General features: G+C 54.0%; 7 protein-coding genes across 7 annotated transcripts; 6 read left to right on the forward strand and 1 right to left on the reverse strand.

Moving 5' to 3' along the window:
* Positions 1 to 208: 208 nt before the first annotated feature.
* On the forward strand, positions 209 to 1,093 carry HMPREF1541_06980 (uncharacterized protein; the record flags this gene model as incomplete). The annotated part of the gene is made up of 1 exon (XM_008721305.1): positions 209 to 1,093. The coding sequence occupies one exon, from the start codon at positions 209 to 211 to the stop codon at positions 1,091 to 1,093; it is 885 nt and encodes a 294-aa protein (XP_008719527.1).
* Positions 1,094 to 1,400: 307 nt separating this feature from the next.
* HMPREF1541_06981 (uncharacterized protein) lies at positions 1,401 to 2,423 on the forward strand (the record flags this gene model as incomplete). Its single annotated transcript, XM_008721306.1, has 1 exon — positions 1,401 to 2,423. One exon carries the CDS (start codon positions 1,401 to 1,403, stop codon positions 2,421 to 2,423), a length of 1,023 nt encoding a protein of 340 aa, XP_008719528.1.
* Positions 2,424 to 6,789: 4,366 nt separating this feature from the next.
* HMPREF1541_06982 (uncharacterized protein) lies at positions 6,790 to 12,707 on the forward strand (the record flags this gene model as incomplete). The annotated part of the gene is made up of 2 exons (XM_008721307.1): positions 6,790 to 6,797; positions 6,845 to 12,707. The coding sequence occupies 2 exons, from the start codon at positions 6,790 to 6,792 to the stop codon at positions 12,705 to 12,707; spliced, it is 5,871 nt and encodes a 1,956-aa protein (XP_008719529.1).
* A 232-nt stretch (positions 12,708 to 12,939) lies between these two features.
* On the reverse strand, positions 12,940 to 13,290 carry HMPREF1541_06983 (uncharacterized protein; the record flags this gene model as incomplete). Its single annotated transcript, XM_008721308.1, has 3 exons — positions 12,940 to 13,055; positions 13,108 to 13,237; positions 13,288 to 13,290. 3 exons carry the CDS (start codon positions 13,288 to 13,290, stop codon positions 12,940 to 12,942), a joined length of 249 nt encoding a protein of 82 aa, XP_008719530.1.
* Positions 13,291 to 13,711: 421 nt separating this feature from the next.
* Positions 13,712 to 14,647, forward strand: HMPREF1541_06984 (uncharacterized protein; the record flags this gene model as incomplete). The annotated part of the gene is made up of 1 exon (XM_008721309.1): positions 13,712 to 14,647. One exon carries the CDS (start codon positions 13,712 to 13,714, stop codon positions 14,645 to 14,647), a length of 936 nt encoding a protein of 311 aa, XP_008719531.1.
* Positions 14,648 to 16,976: 2,329 nt separating this feature from the next.
* Positions 16,977 to 18,432, forward strand: HMPREF1541_06985 (uncharacterized protein; the record flags this gene model as incomplete). Its single annotated transcript, XM_008721310.1, has 2 exons — positions 16,977 to 17,942; positions 17,989 to 18,432. The coding sequence occupies 2 exons, from the start codon at positions 16,977 to 16,979 to the stop codon at positions 18,430 to 18,432; spliced, it is 1,410 nt and encodes a 469-aa protein (XP_008719532.1).
* A 1,297-nt stretch (positions 18,433 to 19,729) lies between these two features.
* Positions 19,730 to 24,049, forward strand: HMPREF1541_06986 (uncharacterized protein; the record flags this gene model as incomplete). The annotated part of the gene is made up of 1 exon (XM_008721311.1): positions 19,730 to 24,049. One exon carries the CDS (start codon positions 19,730 to 19,732, stop codon positions 24,047 to 24,049), a length of 4,320 nt encoding a protein of 1,439 aa, XP_008719533.1.
* Between the last annotated feature and the right edge of the window lie 28 nt (positions 24,050 to 24,077).

The following is a 24,077-nucleotide window of genomic DNA, read 5'->3' on the forward strand; positions in this document are numbered from 1 at the left end:
AGTAGGTCAAAGGAGGTATATGGGAGGAACAAACATGCCAAGCACAGTTTGGTGTGTTTGCATCCGGTTTGCTCCGCAGCTCCTCCGTGTACGCAGCTGAGTTGCGGGTAACTGAGATTCTGTCGCTACGTCTGCCTGACATGTTTATTATTCTCGCCTCTCTGTTACAGTAACCAAGTCAAATCTACAACCGATCAAAGCGACCACAATGGCGAAAATACGGCCCGTCACCGATATTCCCAGATTCCTTGTGCCACGTCTGTCGTGGGCTTCCGCCGCCTCCTTCAACTCTGCTTCCGGACCGTCTCTACGAGCGATCACGCAACGGGCTAACCTTGCGAAGGCCCGGCAACTCTCCACTGTCCGAGCTGTTCAGTCCGAAGACCCTGAATCCCATCAATATCGATCTCGCAATGCCGCACTTGCGCAATCTAAACGGACACGTTCACAACCACTGGCCACTGGAAATGCTCCCATACGGCACAATGGGGTCTACGTAGCCTCATATCGGGGCGCAAGGCGAGCATTCTCGTCTACAACAGTGCAGCAAAAGGACCACCATTTCGACACTCTCAAGTTTGTCCAGCGACTAAAAGGCGAAGGATTTTCCGAAGATCAGGCTGTGGCCATGATGCGCGTGTTGAACGATGTCATAGAAGAGTCAATCCAGAACCTCACTCGTACGATGGTGCTCAAGGAAGATGCGGAGCGCAGTACATATACCCAAAAAGTCGACTTCGCCAAACTCCGCAGCGAGCTTTCCAACGCCGACAGCACCGAAGCGCAGCTGACGCGCTCGAGCCACGAGAGACTATCCAGTGATCTCGCGAAGCTCAACTCACGCTTACGAGACGAAATCGGCAGAACTCAGGCAAGCGTGCGCTTGGATTTGAACTTGGAGAAGGGCAGAATCCGAGAAGAGGCAAATACCCAAGAGATGCGCATCAAGGAGACAGAGGCACGCATCGAGCAAGAGGTGGCCAGCCTTCGAGAGCGGATCGAAGCTGTGAAATTCTCAACAGTGCAGTGGTTGATGGGTGTGTGCACCGGCACGGCAGCGCTTATTCTTGGTGCCTGGCGTCTCCTGATGTAGGACGCTGAATCGCTCTACTCGACTATACGACCTGGACCTCAACTCACGTGCTTCATCAGCAATAACCAGCAATGCTCCATGGGCGCCATCTTGCACCTGCATCTGGTTTCCGGCTTTTCAGGTCGATTGGGTTTTGCTTGGCGGCAGTGCTGCAATATCGACGTCATGGACTAATTCTCAAGTCGCTAACGCGAAAGAGTATTTCGGCCGTTTTCAGATTGAATATATGCCGAGGCTGTCGGCACTAGGAAAAGCACTCATCCCCAAACTACTCGATTCGGTACGAAACGCCTGCCAGACCTACAACATGTCGGACACCAAGGTCAAGACATGGCTCTATACCACAGCCGGTTATCCACAGACTCTGAAGCTGAGCGAGAGCAATGTCCCTGCGCAGCCTTCTCCTCACCACATCCTCCTTCAGGTGAAGGCGACAGCACTCAACCCGGTCGATATCCAATTGATGAACGTTCCTCTGCACTCACTGCCCGGACTCAATGGCCCCAAAATCCCAGCCCGTGACTTCTCGGGCATCGTTCTCGCATCATCTCCAGAGAGCGGTTACCAGAAGGGAGAAGAGATCATGGGCATCAGCATGAACTACACCGGCACAGGCTTTCTGACAGAAGTATCCCATCTTGACACTAGGACGGCATGCATTATCAAGAAGCCCAACCATATGAGCTGGAATCAAGCTGCGAGCCTGCCATTGGTGTGGTTAACTGCCAGAACGTCAATCGACAAGTGCACGCCGTTCTTGTCCAAATCGAAGTCGTCGGACAATCGGCTGGTGGTATTGGGCGGAAGCTCAGGCACAGGTCTGTACACCGTCCGTCTCGCTCATGAGCGAGGCTGGAAAGTGCTATCGACGTGCTCCGGACGCAACGTCGACTTCGTCCAGGGTCTCGGCGCTGATGAAGTGGTCGATTACACCTCGGCGCCCGATGCGGTCACCTCTGCCGTTCGCAAGTTCCAACCGGATGCCATCATCGATTGTGTAGGTGGAACTGAGTGCATTGGATTGGCGCCGCAGTATGTGACGATTGTGGGCGACAAGACAAGCAGATCGTCCATGGGGGGGAGTGCGCTGTACTACACTCATCCACGCATGGTTTTGAGATGGGTTCTAGGCTACTTTGGTCTGATCAACTCGTATGAATGTATCGTACTCGAAGCCAAGCCAGAATGGCTCGAGGAGTCCACAAATCTCAAAGGCGAGAAGGAGATCATTGTTGACAGTGTCTTCGACCTGAATCGAGCAAACGAAGCTTACGAAAGACTCGATACCGGCAGAGCAAGAGGCAAGGTGGTCGTTGAAGTCGAGGCCTAGCAGGCAAACCTGCAGCTCAAGCGAAAATTCATATCTTGGAAGCCAGCCTTTTTCACATTTCTACTCACTGTGCGCCTGCCCTGATTCACATGCACCGTCACTCACTAGTGGTTCTCTCCTGGCCGCCGCATCATGCCCTCGCTGGTTCTCAATCACTACCGTGGCCAGGTCTTCAAGACTGCTTTGCCCCGTCTTTGGTGATGGCAACGCTGCGCAAGGCAAGGATGCCATGAATGTCACCGCAGCTAGCAGTCACTGTCGACCATCCCACGTGATACATGGCTGCCTGCGCCCTGCCACTTATTTCACTACAATGCGTTCCGCAACACAAAAGTTGTACTGCAGCCTGCAAACATACCCAGAAAGAAGACTACCCCAGCCTCCACCAGTTTGTGCAATGCCTTCCATCAACGACGTAGAGATTTCGGGAAAGGGCTCTGAGGGCGCTGCAGATCTCGTGTCTGAGCAGCTTGCAGCGACCGATATTGATGACTTGCCGCGCAGACAAGACAGAACGACGACCGACATGGTCTCCGTCAGCAGTACAGAGCTTGTATATCAACGACTTGCAGCGCTTCAGCTCTCTACGAATTGGGACAACCCGACCTTCGACTCTAGTGGTCTGATCCTCCTTTCGCCCGACATTAGTTTCGATCCGTCACCGAAACTTGACGATGGTCATCTGCCGAATGAGGGTCCATGTCTTTCTGGCCCTGTTCAGGGATACGCAACACGTCGAAGAAAATGTCAATACGTCAAGGCGCCGCATGTCACGCAGCGTCAGAAAACATTCCAACTCTTCCAGAATAAGTCGCGCGTTTTCCGTCGTGTCTCCGCGTACCGTCCCTCCACATCACACCCACTTTTCCCTCTCAGCACTTCTATTCCTTGTAAGAAGAATTGTCCCCTGCCTCTTTCTCCCACTGCCAACGCACGAAAACTCTACAGAGACATCCATCCGTTACCACCCCAAGCTTTCCACGTAGTTCTAGACACCCTCTCTCAACCCACCGAAAACCCATTGTTCGCTCGTCTACGAAAACTTTCCGCTGTGGCTGCTGTTGTGTATGTGTGGCGTGTGTCCGCACTTTGTCGTTCGCAGTCGCAGTCGCAGTCACATCCGCAAAAGCGAAAAGTTAAGCTCGAGCCTTTATCATAGCGCTGGTTGCCTTGCAGGATCGCTTACCCGCAATAGGTCTTGGGTGGGGTAGGGCGATACCACGACGCAAGTCGTACGAAGGACAAAGTCCGGCGGCCATATCGATTCAGACAGGAGGACCAGCAGATGGCGGAAAAGAGCAGGGCACCAGGGCCTTGATTTTTCCTGATCTCTTTCGCATTTACTGGGGGCTATTCTGATGATGTGACGTTGACGAGTGGAGAGAGGATCTCGGGGTAATTATGATTATTATGATTATGATTATTACTACTATTCAGCTCGTGAACGCGAACGAATACCCAAAGAAACCAGCATGACAAGCCGTAGCCAACCACATCACACTTCAACCCAAATGCAACAGAAAATCTAGGGGAAAACATAGTGTAAAAAAGGATCCCCGCCGGTCTCCTCACGTGCCCCCTTGCCGACGGGGCGCGCGCGTCCTGGACCCTGGCGAATTGTGATCGTAGCCTCCGCAGTCTTCGTGTGCTGTCCTGCGACGAGGGCGCTCATCGGCCGGGAGGTTGAAGTCTTAGTTGGCGGGGGTGCCGTGTCAGGCGGGATGGTTAGAGGGAACGACTGGGCCGTGAGCGGAAGGAATTAGGGGGCCTGTGTTTGGAAGGAGGGGATTAGTTGAGGTGTTTTGCTTGGCTTGGGGGGGGTAAAAGGGGAATAGGGCAGAGGAAGGTCGTACTTTGGTTTGTGTCGGTCGTAATCGCCGGACGATGCTCAGGAGGACTCGGAGTCGAAGCACAGGCAGGTGGTGCTGGCTGCCGGAGTGGAGCTTGTCGAGCTGTGCGTGGTGCTTATGGTGGTCCTCGTGGGTGTAGACGTGATGCTATGACTCGTGGTGCTGCTGGGAGTCAGGGTGTGTGACGTCGAGGAGGAAGTAGGATGAGTTGTCGTGGTGGTGCTGCGGGTCGTGGTATGTGATGTCGATGAGGAAGTGGGAAGAGTGGTCGTGGTGCTGCTGCGGGTCACGCTCGATGTTATTGTAGTAGTAGGGTGAATAGGCGTGCTGCTACTGTAAGTCGTGGTATGTGATGTCGAGGAGGAAGTAGGACGAGAGGTCGTGGTGCTGCTGCGGGTCGTGGTGTGTGATGTCGAGGAGGAAGTAGGATTAGAGGTCGTGGTGCTGCTGCTGGTCGTGGTGCTGCTGCTGGTCGTGGTGTGTGATGTCGAGGCGGAAGTGGCATGAGAGGTTGTAGTGCTGCTGGGAGTTGGAGTGAGTGACGTTGTTGTAGAAGTAGGGCGAACAGGTGTGGTACTGCTATGAGTCGTGGTAAGTGATGTTGTGGTGGAGGAAGCGCGAGTGCTCGTGGTGCTGCTCTGTATTGTGGTGTGTGATGTTGTAGTGGAAGCAGGGTGGCTTGTGGTGGTGCGCGAGCTACCTGTTGAGGTTCTGGTTGAGCTGGTCTGTACACTACTTGTCTGGAATTCGTTAGTCGATGAAGGGCTCGAGATGATTGATCTTACTGTGGTCAGGGGTACTGTAGTGCGCGACGTGGTTGATGACGTGGTTTTTGACACTGTAGTGGGTGACGTGGTTGTTGCGGCATTGCTGGTGGTGTGAGATGAAGTCTTCGTAGAGCTTGTAGTTGTGCCGCTGGAGGTGTGGGATGACGTCGTTGTGGAGGCTGTGGTTGTGCCGCTAGCGGTACGGGACGTAGTCTTCGTAGAGCCCGTAGTTGTGCCACTGGAGGTATGGGATGAAGTCTGTGTAGAGCTCGTCATTGTACCGCTAGAAGTGGGGGATGTAGTCTTTGTAGAGCCTGTGGTTGTGCCGCTTGGTGTATGGGTCGAGGTGCTCGTCCGGCTGGTAGTCGTGCTGCTAGACGTGTGGGTTGAAGTTCCTGTAGGATGTGTGGTTGTGCTGCTGGATGTGTGAGAGGAGGTCGTCGTAGATCCCGTGGTCGTACCACTCGATGTGCGCGTAGACGGACTCGTAGTTGTCCGGGTGCTGCTGACGCTGGATGTCTGGGTTGACCGACTCGTGGTGTGTAAACTGGAGGTGGTCGATGTAACGATTGGCTGAGATTTGGTGGTTGAAGCACTGGTAGTGGCAGTGGTTGAGCTGCAGCTACTGCCACACACGGTTACGGTTTTCGTTACTGTTACAACGGTCGGTGAACACGTTGCGCTCGTTGACATGCCTGTAGTGCGGATGGCTGAAGTCGACATTGTCGTGGAAGCAGTCGCGACATTCGGCGTTAGCTCTCTGCGGGACATCCTGGGCCCGTTAGCGCGGGGAGCTGCCCCTCCGTTATTGACCTCATTCCATAGCTCTGAAGCTCGTTCGCCTGAGTCCCCGAGCTCTTGTCGGACCTGATTTCTGAGGCCGGGGCGACACACACAGGTTGAAGCCAGCAATGACAAGATGGAGAGAATTTTGATTAGACCCATTTCGACTGGACTGTGGAAGGAGCAGTGGGATCCTCCAGAGACAGGGTTTGAGTAAGAAAAGACAAGAGAAAAGGAGATAAGACGAGAGCATCACGCCTGGCTTTTGAATAGTGGCCAGTAGAGGACAGCGCCTGCAAAGGCCAGAAGGGGGCAGCCATTCCGCTGCTGGCAGTCCATGGAGACAGAAAACTTTTGCCATAGTGGCATACATTAAAAAAGACTGCCATTGGATTTCCATACGCCTTGCACTGGATATCATCGAGCATTCATTGGTTGTGGGGGGGGGGGGGCATGTTTGGAAACAGTCCAGGTTGAATCACCTTCGCAGGGTCGAGGCAACCCAACAGAGGATGTCGATCATTGGGTCAGGCACCAGAAAAGGCCTGTGTGCTTCTCGGCTGAGACAAACCCCTGTTCGTGCGGATCTCGACCAAGAAGTAGCCGGCAGTCGGAAGCAGTAGACGAAGTCGCGTTTAAGGATGGCATCTCGCTGCCAAACTGTGCTGTTTGTGCCGAACAACTGACCATTCTGGCGCTAACACTGACTTTTGTCTCGTTAAGGGTCAGATAAGGCAAACCTACCTAAGAAGAATGAACTCTCGGATGTTATGAGTGTGGTGTCTGTTTTCCGAAGCTCAAGATAAAGTCCGCGCCAAGGCTGTAGCTTGGCATGCACGTCAGTGGAGCCGCGAGCTTCTGCCGCGCCGACGAACGACGTCAACTGCGCGTACCGTGCAAGTGTTCAGCGTACAGTATTTGAAGTTGGAGTGTCCACTCATTGAATTTTGGGTAGTCGAGATACCGATGGACTCGTATGTTATTGTTGTAAGAGGCTGATCATCCACTGACCATGCGCCAGCACAAGGAGCTCCCTTCGTCGCGATGCCTTCTCCAAGATCGCGGCGCTCGCGGTGCAACCCTCCACTCCCACGTCTGGACATGACGACCTTCGAAGATTGACTGAAGCGCTCCCAACCCTGCACCCGCAGTCCAATGGCTATCTGGATGGCGTTTTCCGTGCCATCGCCCCGACGTCCCGCGTGCCTATGAGCTTTCGAGAGCTGGACCTTCTCCTAGCCTTGTGCTCGAGCGCCTCTAAGATCAAGAAGGTGGAAGATGCGACAAAGCTCTCATCCCAGCTCGCAACTTATCTGCCGGAGGTACATACACAGCTGTTCTCACCCTCACCGTACCTACCGGATATAAAACCAACACCATGGACGGTCTTGACCACTCAGTTGACACTGGCAATACTCGTCCTTGGAAAGCGGTTTCCCGAAGTGAAGACGATCGTGTCGGACAGCATTCAGTTATACGTCAGTAATTGGACAGCCTCCGCCGGTGCTCTGGCTTCACAAAGCAGCGCTGCCGAAGACGATGAGGTGGAGCACGAGGCACAGGGCATTGCTGCTTTGACCGTATCCTTGGTAGGGTTCCTCGAAGCGGTTGCACAACATGAAGACTTTTGGGATCCATTCGAGCGCGTGCAGCTTATCCGAACAATCAAAGATGCCTTAACGGATGGATTTATGATCGCAGCCGAGAAAGCGACATCGGCAATTCGTCATTCAGCCTCCGACGGCCTTTCCACACGCAATTGGAAAAAGTACTTGAAACGTTATGCCGCAGCTGGCAATCCTATTGGTGCCATGCTCCTGCAGAAAGGCTTCATGCACCTGGTCTTGTCATGTACTGCGCGCTTCGTTGATGCTAACGCCGACGATGGCCACGTACGACTCGATCAGCACCTTCGAAAAGCGCATATGCACCGTAGCGAGGATTCAAGTATCACCGATGATATGATAGAATATATTGTCGAGCTCATCAGTGAGCAGATGCGGGTTCTCGAAGACGGCTCGGACTATCTGCAATTGAGTTCCTCCTGGCAGCAGAGGTTGGCATTCTCAGTCAAAGCGTACGCAATCGAAACATACATCCATTGTATGGTGCTGGAGGAGGACATTGCTGATGCCGAGGATCTCATCGGCTGGCTGGAAGACGCCATTTCAAACACAATACAGATGGCTGACGAGGACCTTGCTGCGGTTGCCCTCAGCGGCCTGGCTGTCGCAGCCAGGTACACGCCAGAATCGGCACCGAGTATAGCACGAACATTGCTACGTTTTATTGTTCGAGGAACCTCTGTGCCAAGAGCAGTAGCGCATGCATCTCAGAGCCTATCTCATGTCCTTCGCATGCTTTCACAAGATACAGTTATCACCACACTATACTCACTTGGCAATATCCTGAGCTCGCAACCAGGGGGGGATAAACTTCAACATCCACTGTCTCCATCACCCGATAACCATCAGCAAAACGGCTCGCTGGGGTCACGCGGAAAACGCCGAACCGCAAGTGTATTCTCTCTTTCTATGAGCGGCGATGAGGAAACCTCTGTCATTTGTGGCAACGTCGCGCACGCGATCGTGGTAGTTGCGACCAGCTGTAATGACAGCAGAGTCACAGCTCTTGCACAAACGGTAATGCTCCAAAAAATTGGCCGCATCAGTATTGTGGTTGATGCTCGCATCGTCGAAGAGAGCGCGGCTTTGGCCGTATATGGCAAAGAGAGCGAGTTCAGAGCACTGATGAGGCTTCATTCGCGACTTCATCAAGAAGCCGTCCAGCAGGACAATCAGGTCATTTTCGAGGCAGTACGGAAGGCCCGTCAGTATCTTGCTCTAAACCTGGACAGCCATTCTACTCTGCTCCGAATTTTTGCACAGCACCTTCTCGAACGCATTCTCAGCAAAGGTGATGTCGTCGAAGGCGAATTCAAGCATTCTGCAGAAGTAGAGCAGGCCGCAAATGAGATTGGCCCCCTTCTCAAACCTCTCTCGATTCTTGCGGTCCGGAGAGCTCCGTTAGGTGGTCCTGGATCGCTAGCCGAAGACAACGAGCTCTCGGCGATGGTTCGCGAAGCTTGGTTCAACATAGCCGTTCACGGAATCACCTTGCAGTCCCGTCTCGGCCAGCAATATTATCAGGAACTTCGACTGTTGGCGAAACATTCCCAGCCTTTGGCTGACCGAGACAGGCTGGAACTTTTGGAATCTGATGTGGAGTTGAACACAATCTTACGACGTGGAATGAGTCCCCAGCATACGGCCGACCAGAAACGTACCTTGGCGAGCATCGTGCCTGAAAAAGAATCTGAGGTTCGCGGCTTGTCCTATCAGAAAGTCGTATTTCTGAACGCGGTCTATCTTGTTGAGAGTCTGCGAGCAGTGTCCGGAGACTGTTCCGATGTTCTCCAATATTTCGCCGACCCAACATTGCTAACGAGTAATATGGGTCGATGCCTGACGACCATTGCCGACAGCATCGTGAAGCGGTACATTCAAAAGGTGATTCCTGGCCAAGAAGATGTCTTCAGCGCACCGTACGTGTCCCGACAGCTGGTCAAAATGTTCAGTGGATGTTGCCACTGGAGCAAGAAAATGCAAGAAGTTGCTCGTGCTGCAGCCGATCAAATCATCAACTCTGCCCCGTCGGCTCTTGTTCAGAAAGCGGCACTATTTGGACTACTCGAATTACTCACCCTTATGTGGTCTAGCTGCCTAGAGGAAGACATCGATGAGTATGAGTGGAGATCCACCTTCACGTCTCGCCGTGGTAAGATCACGGTGGAGCTCTCTGACGATTATCCCTTCAGGAAGGCCACGCTGAACCGGTTGTATGGCGATGCTCGAAGATGGGTCGAGACAGCGTTGGCGATTGCTCCACTTGACATTAAAGGACTGCTTCAAACGTATCTGTCAGAGTTTGACGACACCGGGGCGTACGGCCACGTATCGCTAGGCAGATCTTTTGCTTTGGAAATGGGCGCAGCCATACCACCCCTGGACCAGCGCCTCGGAGCTATTGACAGAAAGGGCGAAGCAGTGAGCATTAATGTCGCCTCGGACTTCATCGCGCAGTATACCACGCGACAGGAATACAGATTTGCTGGCATCCCTGAGCACGGCCGAGAAGATGTTAGAGCAGATATCATCGGTGTCCGAGATGGCGTTTCCTCCGCCAGCAGGTCGATTCTAGAAGTGACAAGGGATGCCGAAGAGCTACTTGGGAAGATTCGGTCTGGTGAGCAACAGCATCTGTCCGTCGCCGAATTCAGGGATGTGCTTCGCCGGGCTGCAGCTGTTCTGTGTACCAGTAAAAGATCACAGACTGCAATCGTTCATCATCTCGTGGCAATTCCATTCGAAATTTTCACCAAAGACTCGATCAAACTTGGCATATCTCTCTGGCTGGGTGTCATCCATGAGAATCCCAGAATGGAACCTCGAATTCTCACCGAAGTCGCCCAAGCATGGGAAAGAACCATCGACCGGAAGATCGGCATCTTCAACAGTACATTTGGCCATCTTGATCCCTTTTACGTCAAAGAGGAATTTGCTCCGAGTGATAAAGCGACCTTGCAGAGATATGTCCAGCTCGCACAGAACACAATCTCGCCTCATCTACGGATAGTTCAATTCTTTCAGAGCCACTTCAACGCGATCCGCCTTGGGAGCTCAAATACGCAGCGAACCTTCATCCGGATGATGGTTCGAACTCTCAGAGGCTTCTTGCATGTTCGAGGCCACCCCCTGTTGCGTGAAACACAGTTCCAAGTGGTTCTATTTGCTCTGCGCCTGCTAAGATTTAGCACCTGTTTCAGCAAGCTATCACTTTGGACATTCAAGGATACAGTCATATCTGTTGGCTTGCACTGGTTCAGATTGCCACCAGCCTGGTCCTATGGAGGTAATCGTCTGCAGATGAAAGCAGAAATCCAGATTATGCGCGGTGTACAGCATCTACTTCAGCAAACGCGTCACATCGGCAACACTACGTCGCCGAACCGTAAGGATCAATCTCCGAAGCTGCAGCTTTTTGAGCTTCTTCTCGATAATGAAATCACTCGCTTGAACGTGTGGCTGTCCCCACTAAAGAACGAAGGATCCCATCCCAACATCCAAGCGGCGGCGCAGACACAGGGCGCCGGCTTAGCGCGCACTGCTTGGACAGAAGATCCGGCTTTGGCAATTCAGCTGATGACAAGATTTGCCAACGAAGGCCTGCATCGCGATGTTAGGTTCTTGCTTCTGAACTTCCCCGACAAGGCGATCGGTGAGGCCAACGCCCTTGACTCATTGCTTGGGGACAAGTTACCGAACGATATATCTTTCCAGTTGAAATATCTGCTGTACTGGAGCCCTGTCAATCCGGTGCAGGCTGTCACTTATTTCATGCCCGCTTATGGCAATCATCCGTTCGTGCTGCAGTACGCGATGCGAGCACTTGAAAGCCATGCAGTGGATGTCACCTTCTTCTACGTGCCACAGATAGTTCAATGTCTACGATATGATGCTTTGGGTTACGTGGCAAGATATATCGTGGAGACGGGTAAGTCTTCTCAGCTCTTCGCCCATCAAATCATCTGGAACATCAAAGCGAATGCCTACAAAGACGATGATGCTACAATTCCGGATGCCATCAAGCCAACCCTGGATCAGGTTATGGACAGCCTGATTGCAAGCTTTACAGGCGAGGACAAGGCGTTCTACGAGCGTGAGTTCGCATTTTTTGGCGAGGTCACCGACATTTCTGGCAAGCTTAAGCCTTTCATCAAAAAGTCCAAACCTGAGAAGAAGGCAAAGATTGAGGAAGAGCTGCGCAAAATCAAGGTCGAAGTTGGAGTATACTTGCCTAGCAATCCGGATGGAGTTGTTGTCGGCATCGACCGTAAATCGGGGAAACCTCTGCAATCCCACGCAAAAGCGCCCTACATGGCGACGTTCCGAATCCGCAAGCAGCGACAAGATCTACCAGGCGATCCGCTACCAGCAATTGAGAGTCCAGTGAGACGCCCAGCGGAGCGTCCAGGCCATGAGCGTTCGGCGTCTACAATGTCGGCGCCAACAATTCAGGATCCTAATTCTTCTACTTACGAGATCTGGCAAAGTGCCATTTTCAAAGTGGGAGATGACTGCAGACAGGACATCCTTGCTTTGCAGATGATTGCTGCTTTTCGTGGTATCTTCAACTCCGTCGGACTTGATGTCTACGTGTTTCCCTACCGTGTCACTGCCACAGCACCTGGGTGCGGAGTAATCGATGTTCTCCCAAATTCTATCAGTCGAGATATGCTGGGTCGCGAGGCCGTCAATGGGCTGCATGACTACTTCATTACCAAGTACGGAGGCGAGCATTCCATACGCTATCAGGAGGCCCGCAGTGAATTTGTCAAGAGCATGGCAGCCTACTCTGTTATCAGCTACCTGATGCAATTCAAAGACCGTCACAACGGCAACATCATGGTTGATGATAAAGGTCATATTCTGCATATCGACTTTGGATTCTGCTTCGATATTTCCCCCGGAGGTGTTCGCTTCGAGAGAGCGCCGTTCAAATTGACCGAGGAAATGATGGCCGTGTTGGGTGGCGATGACAATTCGCAGTCATACCGTTGGTTCGAGGAGCTCACGATCAAGGCTTTCCTCTGCAGTCGGCAGTACTGCAAGAAGCTGTGCGATATTGTTAGCCTCATGCTGGACTCGGGCCTGCCATGCTTCAAGCCTGAGACTATGAAGAACTTCCGCGATCGATTCGTGCTGGAGAAGACGGATCGCGAAGCTGCTCACTTCATGTTGAACTGTATCAAAAAGAGCGAGGGCAATGTCTCGACCAAAGTGTATGATGAGTTTCAGCTGCTGACCAACGGCATCCCCTACTAGCGAGTGAGCGTTTTCAGCGACCCGGCAGAAATAACAGCACATAAATTGGTCTTCGGTGCCCATAGCAGTAATGTTTAGATGTGTGACATAAATCTGATAGTCGCCCCAACAGCACAGATGCTTTTCGAGCAACTCCGTGACCTCCCACTTCCCGTCGGTGCGCCAAAATACATGAGACAGAGCAAATATGCTTGATTCATCGATCCACGCCAAGAAGGACTTCACGTGGTGTTCAACGCTTGACCAAACCGATGCTCGAGAGAATCTGCATGATGTATTCCCAGGCTTGAGGTAACAGCCTCAGCGGCTCCAGCAGCAGGGGAACGATTACAACGAAGATCAGTACGCCTAAATGGCTGATCAGAAGCCTAGCATTTAGAGGACATGGTTCGGCACTCACCAACGATGATCTTGTTCACTGGAGACTTGGGCGCATCCTTCTTCTTCAGTGTCGACTCAGGCTTGCCCATACGCTTCTCATTGACTGACGCGTACTTGGCGTTTGCCCGGCGCTGTTGTGGTGTTTGAACCTGGAGGATTGGTCAGCTTTGATCTCCAGTCCTCTGAGTCGGCTACTAACCATTGTGGTGAGGATGAGGAGGGAAATGGTCGAGAGAATACTGATAGCCTGGGCTCCTTGAATATGGTATTTCAGATTCTCCTAATGGGTTTAAACAGTTGCCAGTGTGATTGTATGACTGATGGAGCTCCAGTGGTTCTTGAAATCTGCAAGAGGGCGGTCGTTGATCAGCCCCCCTGTCCTGCGCGATGGAAAGGCAACCGTTTCCTAACAAGGATCTGGGGTGCCAAGGCTCTGGTATTGCCGAGCGCGGATCCGTTCCTTCCTGCAACCTTGAGGTCCGTTGTCCAAATCATCGAAAGCCCGCCTCTATTCAGCGCCCTGCAACTCGGCCAACACCCTGACTTTGTGCTTGCGGCAAGAGCTACCGTTCTGATATCATCCTCCAACACTTTCCTGGTGGCTCTTACGAGCACCTGCCATCATGACTGAGAAGCTTCAGCCGTCGCCATTCGCCGACCCCAAAGATGCCCTACAGCTTGCACAAAAGGCACCGCGGGTCCTTGCCAAGTCAGCGTCGATAGCGACAACATTTCCCATGTCCGTCGTCGGCACACCTGAATCGCCCGAGACATGGGTGGAACTGGCGTCACTATTCTACGCCTGCCTCCGGACTGGCGACGACAAGTCCGCGTATCTAGCCCTTGAACGGCTCACCAAGCGATTCGGCGAGGACAATGACCGTGTTATGGCAATGCGGGGGATGTATCAAGAAGCTGTCGCCCAAGGCGACGAGGAGCTCCGAAGCATTCTACAAGATTACAACAAGATCCTATCTACCAATCCAGTCAACGTGCCCATACTCAAGAGGAGGATAGCACTGGTCAGAGCCATGGGCCGAGACCAAGAGGCCACCAATGCTCTCGTGGATCTGCTCGAGGCGTTTCCCACCGACGTCGAAGCTTGGTGTGAGCTAGCAGACTTGTATCAGTCGCAAGGGCTCGGGGCCCAGGCCGTCTTTTGCCTCGAAGAAGCCTTGCTGACCACGCCCAATGCATGGAACTTGCATGCGTGGATAGGCGAGCTTGACTATATGAATGCTGTAGTCGCAGGCGAGACGAGCGAGGCAGGAAGGACTGCACTTGCGCAATCAGTGCAGCGCTTCAGTCGAAGCATTGAACTTTGCGACGATTACTTGCGGGGCTATTATGGCCTGAAGCTAGCGGTGGCTAAGCTATTGCAGACGGATGGTCAGAGCAAGACGGCTGCATTTAGTCAGGAGAAACTGAAGAAGCTGGACCAATTGGCTACGACGAAATTGCAGGCAATTATCCGCGCACGCAAATCAAAGGTTATGCGCGACGTGGATGAAGCGGAGTTGATCGCTGCCCAAGCTCTCCTGGATCAAACCGGTGCCTGAGGCCGTACTCAGAAAGTCGTTATAGGGCTCAAAGATCAGCCTCACGTCACTCCGAGCACTGCAGCGCACACGCCCTGAAAAGTCCGGCTCGAACCGCATGAGATGTGGCTAGGCTGGAGAGATCAATGTTGGCGTCAAGACCACCATTGGAAACAGGCCTCGAGATAATACATGACAACATCGGGCAGCAAGGCGAGTTTGGAGTGGTCTGGAAGACACCCTAGGGGATGACCGGACCCATTAAGTCGCATAAAGTCGGGCACCAAGTTTGAACTGGCGCCCAGGCTACGTGGCAGATGATGGCGCGAGTGACCACTACAGCAGCGACACGCCCACACCTCTGCCACGTTCTCAACCAGAGTTTGTTCGCAGACCAAATTAGAAGTGGCTGCCCTGATCATCAGGTAATGCATGAAACCCATCCGATTCAAGGGCAGACAATGAGCTTGCGCCGTTCGGGGTCTGCCTGTCTGGACATAGAAGGTCTTCAGTCCAGCTGGGCAGTTGTGGAACAAGTTGGGCACAGATAGGACAATGCATATAGACAATAGATGGCCACGAGGAGGCAGAGCAAGCTCCTTACAGACCGCAGTTGCAGTCAGCCGGACACAGTGCAGACAATCAATCAACATCCGTGACTCCCAACCACTGCTGTGTCCGCCTATCGCCCAATGTCAAGCCAACAAGGAACTCGCTCAATAACCAGACGAAACAGAGGCAAGCGACCACCACGCAAGAAAAGGTGAGACTGCATGAGATAGACACCCGATCTGTGCGACTTGTGCGTCACATACATCGAGCATTGTTGCGTTTCGCCAGCTCATTCCTCATCTAAACCCTACCGGTGGTGCATCATCATATATCCTGCACTCTTGTCAGTTTCCGGCATTTGGTGATCCTCCCACGCCATCGCATCGGCTATCTCGCTGTCACTTTCATCATATTGACGGCATTCTCAGTGGCGCTCGTCCGGCTGCCAGGGATTTGCACAGATCAATTCACCCCACGATATCGTGTTGCCCACATCGCCCTTTGCCCCCTCCAAAAGGCCTGAGCCAGGCTTGTCCCATCTGGAAAAGGACAATCGAGAGAAAGATCCAGAGAAAGCAGCGGGCGGAAGCGAGGAGTTGGGTCTAGTGAGCCCCACTACTGACTTTGACCCGTTCGTCGCTTGGGCATCATTTTTCTGCCCATCCCGGCTTCACCTCGTCCGCGGCCCTCTCACCTCCACCAGGCCGGCGGTAGCTTGCGCTCACACATTTCAATTTCCTCCTCGACGCCTGTCCTGCCAACTTGCCAGTATTAGAGCACACTACGAGACGTCGGTAGCAGCATCGCTGTTGTTGCCGCTTCACCGCCTCGACTGCATACCGGGCGCATTCTTCCCCGCAGTCCGCGATTTCACCTCCAATCCGCGTCTCTTCGCTCGACACGTCGCCTCACAGGTAGCCAACAGGCTGCCAACTTCGAGCAGGAACCGTCATTCGACATCGTCAGAACAGGCCTATCACTGACCACCTCTTTCGACAGGTGACTGGCTGCATCTCAACGCAAGTCGCTTCCAATCCCCGGTCATTTGTCTTGCACCACTCAACAAACACTAACGCCCTCCAAGGCTATCGCATTCGCCGACCCCTCTGGGACCGGCTGAATGTGGTAACTCCTTGCTCAATTCAAGGTCAATGGGGTGCGTTATCACCCATCTCCACTGTTCTGTGCCCACTAACGGTACTGCAGTAAAACAGAAATAAATATCACCCACCGTAACTCTAACCCTCACTCTCGCTCCTCTTCGATTGCCTCCGCCGATCGCGAACTGCGCGGTGACGACGGCGTTCCAATACACGCGCCCGGCGACTCGCCCACCTACTCAGTTGCGCGGCCAGCAGCGAGCCAGAGCGGCTCGTCCTCCCACCACGGCGATTTCGTTAAGATTCATCTTCCATATCCTAGCGATCTAGAGGAGGACAGACAAGAGTCCCTGTCACGCATTGAGTCGCAAGGTAGAGGAGGCGCCCGGCACACCTCACGCTCCGGCTCCTTACACGGCCCCTACTCACAACACGCTCGTTCACGCGATCCTCCTCGATCAAGGCCACCAGAACCCCCTGGCTCGCCCACTGGTAGTGGAGACTCGGCCGAAGACTTCCTGCAAAGGTCCGGGCCACGTCCCATGCATCGACCCCAATCCCACTACGATCCCAACTATCCACACTCGAATTCTTCTGGCTCCTACTATGGCCATCCTCAGCCTTTAAATCAGATGGTCCCTCATCAACCACCACCACACCCATATCCTCCTTACCCCCCGCAAGGACAACCGCCTCCAATGAGCTACGGACCGCCCAGCCAGATGAGCTATCAACATTATCCACCCCATCCCGGGCACCCTCCCTCGCATATCAGCCCTCCCTACACCTCACCGTATGGACCTCAAAGTATCGTTCCTTCTCAATTTGGCGCTCCCTCATATTTTCCACCACAACCACAGCCACCTTACAGCCAGCCGTACCCACAGCCGCAACAATACCCGCCACACTATATGCAATATCCGCCGCACATGCCGATGCAGATGCCTCCATACGTTGACCCGTTACAAGCGTTCCGGGTTCAGTCACCCGCGCAATCCAGTATGGCAACAGCATCGGACACGGCGAAAGACAAGTACGATCAAGAGGAGTTGATGAAGCGCTTTGAGGCTCTTATGAAACAGCAGACTGAGGAAAAGAAGGAGGCTGAAGTCAGCAAGGAAGACGCCTTGAAGCAAGCGATGGACCAGATGAAGGCCGAAAGCGCAGCGGCGGCAGCAGCGGCAGCAGCAAGATCGGCCGAGGAGAGTCGAATGAAAGAGGAAGCGCGGCAAGAAGTCTTACGTGCCATTGAAGAGGAGAGAGCGCGAGCCGCGGCGCAGACAGCACGAGAAGAGCAGATTCGCAGGGACGCGGCGGAAGCGGCATTGAAGAAAGCTGAGGCTGAGGCCAAGGCTCAGTCAGAGCGGGCAGCGGCCGAGAAGAAGATCGCTGATGATGCAGCGGCGGCGGCCAAGACTGCAGCGGAAAAGGAAGCCGCGGAGGCTGCAGCGGCGAAAGAGGCCGAGGCCAAGAAGGCCAAAGAAGAGGCTGACGCCAAACTGAGGGAGGCGGAAGAGGCTGCGGCCAAAGCAAAGGCGGATGCCGAAGCGGCGGAGAAGAAAGCCGCGGAAAATGCACCGCCGGAGAAGAAGGCCCCGGTACGGTTCAAGGATGCCATTGGCAGAAGCTACAATTTCCCTTTCGAGCGGTGTCACAAGTGGAGGGTAAGTGCTTGACGACGGTTTCGAAGACTGGTGCTGACTGCTACAGGACATGGAAGGCTTGATCAACCAGGCCTTCGCGCATCTCGAGAATTTGGCCGACTGGGTGTACAATAGGAATTACGACTTGCTCGGACCGGACGGGGAGATTATCATGCCGCAGTACTGGAGCGAAACCATTCAGCCCGACATGCAGATCACGATGATGATGTGGCCTTTGCCGGAAACCAAAGAGGACGAGAACCCCGACCCAACACCTCCTCCAGCCGACGGCGATATCTTGAACTTAGATGACATCCTCAATCCTGGGGGTGGCGGAGGAGGCGGAGAGAAGAAACGGAAGAAAAAAGGATCATCGAAACCGAGTGGGTTCAGCATGTGGATGCTGGGAGGCGCACCGGGCAAGCGGCATTTAAAAGGTGATAAAAGGCCTGATGTAGCCGCTGCCAGTCAGCACGGTGCCGAGCAGCAAGGCGGCTGCACCGTTATGTGAGAAGGTGATGGGGATGCAAACTGTTGGCAGAGGCTGGTGTGACTTTTGGTCATAGAATGGTTCGAGACGACAGGTGGAGGACAGGACCAAAGAAGGCGGCAGGCATTGTGTTTTGGAATCTTTCAACAAGCACGGGACCAACGACAAAGACGCTCTTTGCAACGACGACACCTACACGACAGCCGACTACCAAGACCAAGTCACGACCAGCCATCATCAATGGATTTGCGGACCGATTTGCCCGCTCCATAGGCTACTTCAGGAGGCATGGCTTTTTCCTTCCCGGACAAACCCGGGAATTGGTTTTTCATGCCTCGACCGGGGACGAGACAGCAGTGGAGGATTGTGCCATTTGACTTGACTTGGGAAGACTTAGCGGGTGTTTTGGGCATTTTTACAGGGGATATACACCAATCTACGGGTTTGACTTTTGGATGGGCTATGGTGGCCCGATGACTGACGATGACGGCCATGATGAGATGGATGAAAGAGAAAGAGCGGCGATAGGTGGCACGGGCGCGCAACGGAGCAACAACGAGCAAGCAAGCATTTCTTTTCTCTTCTCGGGGGACTCTGCATGTGTGATAACTCATGTGGACAATCCTCCATTCACACAAGCTTGGGTACTTGTTTTCGGACGACGGCTTGGGTTCTGGGAAGATGACGCTCTCCTGTTACCTCGATCTGTTTGAAGATACCCCTTTTTGGATGTTAGATAGCATAGCGTGAATGCGAATTAGCAATGGCGTTGTGCAACTAGCACAGTGATGGAAGAACAATAAATCGTGTCTCCTTTCCTGCTGTGGTGTGTCGGGCTGAGAAGTCTTGGCGGTGTGTCGAATCGGCAAGTCGCTGAGGCTGACGACTTCATCTTTTGTGAGTGCCTGACTGCTTCAGGTGTCGTGCGACCAATCTTATCCATCACTGGTTGTATCGACAGCTTATACCGTCCCTTGGTTATCTATCTCCATTGTCTTATCGAGCCATCCAACGCTTTGGCTGTGACAAGCACCTCACCCCTCTGCCGCTGAGCGGGCTCCCCACGTCTTAGGCGGAAACGCCTTGATCAAACTTGAGCACCACCTCCGACTCAGCCAGAAGTTAAGGTCACTTGAATGACTCGGGCTCCCGTGCTCACTACAGCGGTGACTGCACTGGGCTTCTAGCCACATCATTTCCTCGATCCGCAGCTCGCCATCCCCTCGGGCTTGGTCTTGGCACATGAATGGATGCGCCGGAGTAGCCGATCACGACACCCCCCAACGCGGCCATGGCGCTGACAAGCCAGAGGTCAGAGATGTCGATGAAGGTGCTCATCAATGATCATCCTCATCGCACTCTGGCCATCGCCACCGACACCCATGCCCTCTTCTTCCGTCACACTCACTCCGCCGACGAGTCCAAAAGTCCGAGCTCCACCAGTCTTCCCCTGCCCAGTGCCGCTCCAGCGAAATCGATCCCACGATGCATGGTCGAGTTCTCGGAGCTGTCAAACTTCGACCTCTCTCAGCACCGCAACGTTGCGGCTGCGAGGGGCACACTTGGCGTCATCACCTTGAACAGTGATGTCTTCATTTGCGTCGTCACAGGATCCGTCGAGGTCGCCAAGGTGAGGCCTGGCGAAACAGTGCAGCGTATCTACTCGGTCGAGTTCTACTGCCTGAACAGGAACGACTACGACCACAGCCACGGCCATCTGCCAAATCCTTATCCAGGCCAGGAATTTGCGTCCGAAGAATTCGAGTATGGCAGCGGACTCGATACTAGCGACACACTTGCGGAACATCCGTTCCATGCTCTGCAAAAGCTACTTAGTGGTGGCAACTTCTACTATAGTGTCGACTTTGATCTGACCAGGCGTCTGCAAGACCGCGTCGAAGATACGAGCCTTGATATCGCAACCCTGGATGAAGGTTTGCTATGGAACTCGTACATGATCAATCCGCTCTTGCAGTTTCGGGCTCGACTCACGCATCATGAGAAGGATGCGCTGGACGGGTCTCGAATCCTCACCTCCGTCATCCGAGGCTTTGCCCGCACCCTTACTGTCCCTCCGTCTTCATCACCCATCAGACGGAAGGTTTCGAACATGCCCGCTTCACTTACAGTCGTATCCAGACTGTCCTCAAGGAGGGCTGGAACCCGTTTCAACTCTCGTGGAATCGATGATAATGGAAACGTCGCAAATTTCGTCGAGACTGAAACCATCTTCTGGTCTCCGACCGGCCTCTGCTTCTCGTATGTGCAAGTCAGAGGATCAGTACCGCTGTTCTGGGAATCCTCCTCTTCTCTGATTCCCGGTCAACAGAAGATTCAAATCACTCGGTCGCCTGAAGCTACTCAACCCAGTTTTGACAAGCATTTCGCTGGACTTGAGAATAACTACGGTGCCATTCACATCGTGAATCTGCTCAGTGCCTCGAAGCCAGGTGAGCATGAGCTGACTCAACGGTATAGAGAGCATGTTCGTCGTAGTCCTCTTCGACGGAGTGACCCGAACGAATTCGAGGACCACAACCTGCTCCGATCAACAGAGTTCGACTTCCATGAACACGCCAGAGGTCAAGGCTATGACGTGACCCAGGCCTTCCGACCGTATGTCGACTTGTCCGCCGAGTCATTTGTGTACTTTCTGTCCGAGGAGCTGGAAGAATGGACCACCTCCAAGGGCAAGCCAAAAAAGGTCAGTCGAGCCGCCGTGATCATGCAGCAAAACGGTGTATTCCGCGTCAACTGCCTGGACTGTCTTGACCGCACGAATCTGGTGCAAGGCATGATTTCGAGGATGTCGCTAGAATTGTTTCTCAGTCATCGCTCGGAAAGAGCCAACAGTGATTTTTGGATGCGGCACGATACCTTGTGGGCAGATAACGGCGATGCGCTCAGCAAAATCTACGCCGGTACTGGCGCTCTGAAGAGCAGTTTCACTCGCCATGGGAAAATGAGTCTCGGTGGAGCACTCGCGGACGTTCGAAAGTCTGCAACGCGACTATATGTCAACCACTTTGAGGACAAGGGCCGTCAGAATACTGTTGATCTGCTGCTTGGCAGACTAGTGGGTCAGTCTTCTGTCGACCTCTTCGATCCTATCAACGACTGGGTTGTAAATGAGCTTAGCAAGCGACGTGGCGAATTCGAGTCTCGTTCGCAAGTAAAGGTCTTTGTCGGCACCTTCAATCTCAACGGCAAGACCGGAGGTACTCGAGAGGAGCTCTCAGCATGGCTCAAGCCGGGACCAGACTTTGACATTGTCGTTGTGGGATTTCAAGAGATTGTCGACCTGTCTCCGCAGCAGATCATGAGCACAGATCCGAATCGACGTATGGTCTGGGAGTCAGTTGTGCGCGGTTGCCTGAATGGACACACCTCTGAGAAGCCGTTGCAAGCCGACGGCGATGAGTATGTGCTGCTTCGCTCGGGTCAGCTTGTTGGGGCGGCTCTGCTCATCTTTGTCCGCGCACACATGCTCGACCGTGTCAAGAACGTTGAAGGGGCTATCAAGAAGACGGGCATGTCCGGTATCGCCGGCAACAAAGGCGCGGTAGCCTGTCGCATGGAGATCGACTCTACATCAGTCTGCTTCGTGACAGCCCATTTGGCAGCAGGTTTCGGAAACTACGATGAGCGCAATCGCGACTACAACACCATCACATCAGGCCTCCACTTCCAGCGGGAGCGACACATCGATGATCACGAAGTTATCGTTTGGGCTGGCGACTTCAACTACCGCATTGGTCTCAGCTATGAGAATGCCAAGAGCCTGGTGCAGCAAGCAATCAAAAGCCAGGGTTCAAAGAGAGAGGATGCCTTGGGATCGCTGTACGAGAACGACCAACTAAATATCCAGATGGTGGCTGGCAACTGCTTTGATTTCTACCGTGAAGGAAAAGTGGACTTTCTGCCAACTTACAAATACGACATTGGCAAGGATGACTTCGATTCGAGCGAGAAAGCACGTATACCGGCGTGGACTGACAGAATATTATACAAGGTGAATCACCGACACAGCATGAGCGGTGGGCAGGGCGAGGAGCTTGGCACCAAAGTCCGACTGGACAGGTACGATTCTGTACAGCACATTCGGATCAGTGATCACCGGCCGGTGTTTGCAACGTTTGAGATCGGTGTTCGAGTGATTGATGAGACCAAGAAAGATGCGCTCACGCATAAACTGTACATGAAGCGAGCAAGAGAGGTGAAGGCTGCCATGCATGCTGAGGACTACGAAGATGATTCATCCGACATCGATGACGTGGTAGGCTACGAAGCTATCCAGGAAGGCCTCCCACCTGCCAGCAGTGACCGGCGAAAATGGTGGCTTGACGGCGACAAAGCCGTAAGGGCTGGCGTGCAGCCGCCGGAGAAGGGCATGATGCTCAACCCAAAACGGAAGAGCAACCCGTGGAGGCCGTCTGATGGCGTTGACGAGGAGGACGAGTGGGTCAAGGTGGACAAACTCAACTTGAGTGACAGCGCCGGCACGAGTGGGAAGAATAGTCCGCGGCAGAAACCACAACCACCCCCACCTCGGAGTGCTAGTTCTGCCAGCCAAAGGACAGTGTCTGGGAGTGTAGGTGGCCTGAGAGGAGGAAACGACAGCGTGAAGCCGGAACCGCCACCTGCTAGGAAGAGAATGGTAGCTCCGGCATGGGAAGGTGAGAGGATGGCGAGTCCATCTCCGTTGTTACCTGCACGAAGCGCCTCGAACGGAACAACTGCAAGCCACGCGGTGTCTACAAAGACCCCACCTCCCCCACCGGCTCCCAGGAATCCAACCCCGACGCCTACCTCACAAACGTCCGCAATGGCAGACCGAGCCCGCAGCGCCTCCTCCGCCTCGGTCAACAGCACGACCTCATCTCAGGTGACGAAGCGCCCACCGCCCAAACCCACGAAACCCTCTGCCCTCGCCTCAATGAGCACCGGCTCCTCCACCAGCTCGGTCCCGCAGGTCAGCAGCCAGCTCGATAGATCCGTCTCGTCCGCGTCGACAGGTACAGTGCTGACAAAGGGGAAGCCTGTGCCCTCGCCTCCCGCCAGCAGGAGCGTCACGACCGGTTCGGCCATGGGTCCGGCTGTGCCGACCAGGAGGAAGCCTGTGTCAGGCTTCGTCAGTGGCGATGCCGGTGATGCCGGTGGCGCGGCCGGTGAGGAAACAACTCCGCCACCGCCTCTTCCAGCTAGGACTGCCACGTCTTCAATCCTGGGCATCACCACCGGAGAGGACAATGGTGTTGATGCCAACGATGGCCCGCTACCGCTACACCCACCAGCGAAGCCGCTCGTCAAGCAAAGGAAAGGCAGCCAGTTGCAAAGCCCGACAAGTCCGCTTGGTGGCTTGCCGGGCGGTTGGTCTTCATGGGGGTCCGCAAGTGGTGGTCACAGTGGTGGTGGTGTGGGGCAGGGGCCATTGAAGGAAATGGATCCTATGCCGATCCAGGATACCGGTGGGGAAGACAGGCCGGGGTTGCCGCCTCGACGAGGCATGGGCTCGGGCGCAGGTGCCGGCACGGGTGGAGCGAGAGCGGATGCGAGTGGGTTGATGGATATGGATGTTGATGATGGGGACGGTGGTGGATTGGGGAGCTGGGAGGTGTTGAAGCCGAAGTCAGGGTAAGTTACTGAGAGGCTCTTGCGAAATGTTG

This window comes from Cyphellophora europaea (assembly GCF_000365145.1).
Source record: "Cyphellophora europaea CBS 101466 unplaced genomic scaffold supercont1.6, whole genome shotgun sequence".
NCBI lineage: Eukaryota > Fungi > Ascomycota > Eurotiomycetes > Chaetothyriales > Cyphellophoraceae > Cyphellophora > Cyphellophora europaea.